Source organism: Sinocyclocheilus rhinocerous, unplaced genomic scaffold, assembly GCF_001515625.1.
Source record: "Sinocyclocheilus rhinocerous isolate Xijiao unplaced genomic scaffold, SAMN03320098_v1.1 scaffold1539, whole genome shotgun sequence".
Taxonomy (NCBI): domain Eukaryota; kingdom Metazoa; phylum Chordata; class Actinopteri; order Cypriniformes; family Cyprinidae; genus Sinocyclocheilus; species Sinocyclocheilus rhinocerous.
In genome coordinates, this window is record NW_015662173.1 from 162,173 (window position 1) to 167,531 (window position 5,359).

The 5,359-nt window shown below is 41.9% G+C and overlaps 1 protein-coding gene across 1 annotated transcript in view; it reads left to right on the forward strand.

Moving 5' to 3' along the window:
- LOC107727888 (alpha-2-macroglobulin-like) overlaps nt 1-5,359 on the forward strand; it is a 17,159-nt gene that overhangs the window by 9,687 nt on the left and 2,113 nt on the right. The window contains exons 15-24 of the mRNA XM_016537925.1: nt 2,229-2,394; nt 3,095-3,320; nt 3,753-3,876; nt 3,951-4,072; nt 4,147-4,198; nt 4,289-4,372; nt 4,475-4,703; nt 4,795-4,942; nt 5,017-5,091; nt 5,176-5,338. Coding sequence (XP_016393411.1) covers nt 2,229-2,394; nt 3,095-3,320; nt 3,753-3,876; nt 3,951-4,072; nt 4,147-4,198; nt 4,289-4,372; nt 4,475-4,703; nt 4,795-4,942; nt 5,017-5,091; nt 5,176-5,338 — 1,389 coding nt within the window. The remainder of the gene's footprint in view (nt 1-2,228; nt 2,395-3,094; nt 3,321-3,752; nt 3,877-3,950; nt 4,073-4,146; nt 4,199-4,288; nt 4,373-4,474; nt 4,704-4,794; nt 4,943-5,016; nt 5,092-5,175; nt 5,339-5,359) is intronic.

The window sequence follows — 5,359 nt, forward strand, 5'->3', positions numbered from 1 at the left end:
GAAATATTAAAAACTAATGCAATACAGAAATTTCAAAGTTAAGGCATGAACATTGGTCAGCTAAATGCTCATTGGGTCAGCGGGGTCAAAAAAAAACAGGTGGAGAAGAAAAGACACATGTTAACTGCAAAAGATTTAAGAATTAATGTGAAGAATTAAGTGAAACCATCAGGAAACTTTTAGTCTCCAGTGCCACTATTTTCCAGAACTGCAACCTTGAGTCTCCAGAATTACAAGGTGTCAGGTTCTCAGAGACTTTGCTTGGGTAAAAAAATGACCCCTACTTAAGAATAACATTCTGAAGTGTTGTGAAATGCATGATGACTATTTTTATAGGCTTTATGGACCGATAAGTTGAGAGTGACTCTTGAAGGACCAGCACCACATCCTCTTGTACCACTATTTGAAGAATATATCTTCCAGAATCTGGCAGTATGTTTTAGGAGCTCATTTTTGTCTCTGCAATAGACTTTTCAGGATAGGAGATGGCCTAAAAATGAACTCAAAACTTACTGCAACATGGAGCTAAGGAGAAAAATGTAGTACTTGAAAAATTGGAAAAACGGCTTAAAGCGTTTACAGTTTAAAAGCAAATAGAAAGTCCTATTTTTATCTTTTTTTTTTTTTTTTTGCAGATTTGCACATGTACAAGGTGTAAATTTAGAAAATATTTCATGAACATTTTAAGTTTTGAGCAGCTGCGTTCCTCTAGATCAGGGGTGGGCAAACTTGGCCGTTCTAGGCCAGTTTCCTTCAGAAGCTGTCTCATTTAGAAGGCTGCGCCCTCTGGAGGTCGCATTCGAAGGCTGCATACGTCATTGAGGCTGTCTCATTTCAGAAAAGCAAGTAGGACACTCCGAATGCGACCTTTCACAGGAATTCGGAGGATGCATGAGGTGTATCCTTCGCTGCTACAGAGAACCCACAAGTCTTTGCGTCGCTGTAAACAACCGTTGTTAATTTGAAAAATGCCGGCGCCGGCAGATGCGCACGCGCAAATGTGGTGTTTACAACTTGCCTTAAATCACCTCGGTAAAAACGGATAAACTTATTTTTAATATCCTCTTTATTCTTTTTTTTTTTTTTTTTTTCTCTCTAACATGTCTGCTGTACATGCGATGCAGCTCCTCAAACATTGAACAAAAATAAAACCAGTAAAAGCATATTTTTTCAAATTACTTTCCAAATTTTGAAATTCTTTCAAGTAGTGTGAGCGCAACGATGCTCTAAATGTGTTGGCATGGCAACGTGATACTTCCGGTTTCCTTTTCCGCCTGTCCTACGAAGGCAGTCATTTAATTCTAGGTTAAGGACACTTCGTATATGCATCCTACAGAGGATGCAACCTCCGGAGGGCGCAGCCTTCTAAATGAGACACAGCTAGAGATTGGCTCCAACCCTAATCAAACACACCTGAACCAGCTAATCATTGTCTTCAAGACTGCTACAGGCAGGCGAGTTATCAGGGTTGGATCAAATCTCTGCAGGTAAGTGGCCTGGAAGGGCAAAGTTTGAGCTGCATTCTTAGGTCAAAGATGAAAAAATGGGATTTACAAAAATTGACTGGAGTTAATTTTATTAATAAGTAACGTCTCTTTTGAGCGACTGTTCAAATTTTTAATATTAACAGTTTTTACCATGTTATTACACTTAACCACTAATTTAAAAATTGAGATTCTTTCCAATTTAAATCTTGTACGAGAACTACAGCAAAAACCAGTTTGATGCGTATTTTATCAATATTTGAGAAATTGTATTTGAATATTACCAGTACTGACTTCAATGGATTTCATTAAATTCCTTTGAACACGACTGCTCAAAACGGTCTAAATTTATGAAACCTACACATTCAAAACATTATTACTCTGACATGTTTAATGTAAATGTTAAGTGTAAGTGAAATTAAGTACTGGAAGGTCTTTCATGACGCTACATATGCTGGGGTGTGAATTTGATAAGGACTTTTTAAAGCACCATTTATTTTATATCAAGCACCTAAGTTCTTGAATCTGGTGTCCCCCCCACCCCAAAAGCGAGCAATGCCTTACCGTGCAATGGAATGGCACCATATCAGAATGAATCTTATTAAAATGAGTTTCTTACTATAGGATAGCCTGGTGCACCGATCTGATTTGTCTTATGCCTATAATGAATGGACAAACCTCAATTGTTGCAGTCCTGGTATTAATGGGATAGGGGGGTGTTGTGCTTTGTTTGTGTTCCTGTAGCCTATTCAATGGGCGCTGGACGAGGTGAGGGCGCTGGACGAGGTGAGGGCGCTGGACAAGGTGAGGGCGGGGGAGCTGGAGGCGGGGATGCTGGAAGCTCCCCTTTTGACGTGACCGTCAGGACTTACTTTCCAGAAACATGGATCTGGCAGCTTGCTCAAGTGGGGTAAGTCAATTTGCTGAAACGAGATTCAAAGGCCCCGTCCACACGAACACTGGTATTTTCAAAACTGCAGCTTTTTCTATGCGGTTTGGCCATTTTGTCCACAAATGCTGTATAGGGTCACTGAAACGGAACCTTAAACTACTGCCAAGGTGAAGATTTTCAGAAACTCTGGTTTCACTGGCTACACAACACTGCAACTGGAGATTTTTGGCTTGTGACATTGGAGTGCACTTGTTTCCTGTTTACATGAGGCAAGTCTGTAATTGGCCAATGTGGCTTTACAGTTAGGTTTATATTGCCACTTGTTGTTTTGGCATACTCTTGACAGTGCTTCATAGTTTTTGCATTTTAATGTGGACTTTTTATTTTGTTTGTTTTTTAACCGAGGATATACCCATGTAATTAAAAATACCCATGCATGTGTGGACTAGGCCTAAATCAGGTGTCCAACTCAGTTCCTGGAGGGCCGCAGCCCTAAAGAGTGTTTCCAACCATGCTCCAACACATGCCATGTAGTTTTCAAATAACCCTGAAGGACTTGATTTAGCTGGATCAGGTGTGTTTAGAGTTTTATATGAACTCTGCTGGGCTGTGGTCCTCCGGGAACCGAGTTTGACATCACTGATCTAAAGCCACTTGGCCTCAATTAGTTTACCTCTTCTGCCCCCTCATTTGTCTTCCGGTGTCCTTGTTTCTTCAGAAACACTGGATCCACACAAGTTACTCTGAAGGTTCCTGACACAATCACCACATGGGAGACGGAGGCGTTCTGCCTGTCCTCCAGAGGTTTCGGTTTGGCTCCTCCTGTTCAGCTGACGGTCTTCCAACCCTTCTTCCTGGAGCTCTCCCTGCCTTACTCCATCATCCGTGGAGAGTCTTTTGAGCTGAAGGCCACAGTCTTCAACTATCTGTCCAAGTGCATCATGGTCTGGATTCATATTTATTAGTGTAATAGGTGTTTGTGTAACTTCTAATTCTGTTAGATGTGCAAGCTGATGGTGTCACCTTGCTCTGAGCCTTCACAGTAAGATGTAGCCTATTGTAACTGTTAGAATTAGCAATGTAAAATACAGGGGCACCTTCCATGAGTTTTGTACTATCAAAATGAAGCAATATCTCATGTGCAAGAATGATTTCAGCAAGTCTTTATTTCGGTCACTGTTATCAACTGACCACCACACTAAATATGGAAAATTTCAGTAGACAGCCGTCCCTGACAGGCCTAAACCAGCCAAGTTACTAGCGCGAAAACTCCATCCCAGAAAATGAAGCATGTCAATATCACACACCCTAAATGGATCAGTAGAGGAAAATAGTCTTGTCTTTACTCCATGTGCACTAATGTAATTCATTGGCAGGTTAAAGTGACTCCAGCTTCTTCCTTGGACTTCAGTCTTAGACCTTTCAATGAGCCGTATTCATCCTGTCTCTGTGCCAATGGGAGAAAGACCTTTAAATGGATTCTCTCAGCTTCTGTTCTCGGTCTGTTTTGCTCTGTTTGTCTGTTTCTAAATTGAGGTGTATGAGTTGTTGCTCACTTCCTGTCTGTACTATAGGATCTGTAAATGTGACCGTCAGCGCTCAGGCTGAACAATCCCAGGTTCGATGTGGCACTGAAGTTGTGACTGTGCCGGTGAGAGGACGCATTGACATAGTTACTCAAAGTCTTCTTGTTCTGGTAAGTGTTAACCAGCTTTCTGGAGTTTGCTGATGATGCTTTACTGATGTGGTTTATTTTATTGCTTTTTATAGCCTGAGGGAGTTGAAAGGATCTTCACCCAGAGTTGGTTATTGTGTCCAAAGGGTTTGTTTGCACTCAGTGACTTTCTAAATGCATTCTCTCTCTGTACCAGTAAACTGTGTTCTGTTCAAATCAGTTCTGTTTGGTCCACAGGAAGTGTTCTTTCAGAAGACGCATCTCTGATGTTTCCAACAAATGTGATCCAGGGATCAACCAAATGCTCCGTTTCAGTCCTTGGTAAAGCATTTTATTAAGGGGAAATGGACACGGCGACGTTCAGCTAAATAACTTTGGTTTCTGATGGCTTTTTGGTTTGACCTTGTTTTCTTCCTCTCTTAGGGGACATAATGGGTCGTGCGCTAAAGAATCTTAATGACTTACTACGGATGCCATCTGGCTGTGGAGAACAAAATATGATCGTTCTTGCTCCCAATATTTACATCCTACAGTACCTGGAGTTCACTGCGCAGCTCACCCCAACCATCCGACAGACTGCCATCGGTTACCTTCAGAGCGGTGCAGATTGCCAAATCCTACAAGTCCTACTCAGTGGAGTGAATCTTGACAGGTTTTTAAATTTTTTTTTATTTTTTTTTTACCTCAGAGCACTATCAGCACCACTGGTTTCCTCAAGCTCCCTGCAGAGGCTCTGGCTACAGATGTTTATGGATCAACTGTAAAATGGACCCGCATAAAATCTTCATTGATCCCAGTGTCCTCCAGAGCGCAAAGGATTGGTTGATCAGCAAGCAGGATTCAGATGGCTGTTTCATGCAACTGGGAACTCTGTACCACAATGCCATTAAGGTGCATCATGTTTCTTTAAATGTGCCATAACGGGTCAGACCTCTGATCATAGTCATTTTGCTGCTCCGTTTTAGGGTGGTGTTGGTGATAACGTGACCATGACAGGCTACGTTGTTGCGTCGCTGCTTGAACTAGATGTTCTTGTCACGGTAAAAACATGCCTACCAGTAGTTATACAAGCTCCTTGAAGATGACCTTCTGGTTATGTAGTCTAAAATTTGCTTTGCTTTCAGGATCCCATCATTACCAATGCTCTGTCTTGCTTGAGGCCTGTCGTTGGGAACCTGGGAAACACTTACGCCACGGCTCTGCTTGCCTACACCTTCAGTCTGGCTGGAGAGACCAGCACTCGAGCACAGCTTTTAAATGCCTTGGACAATGTTGCCATTTCTGAAGGTGAGATTCCCTAGTCTCTTT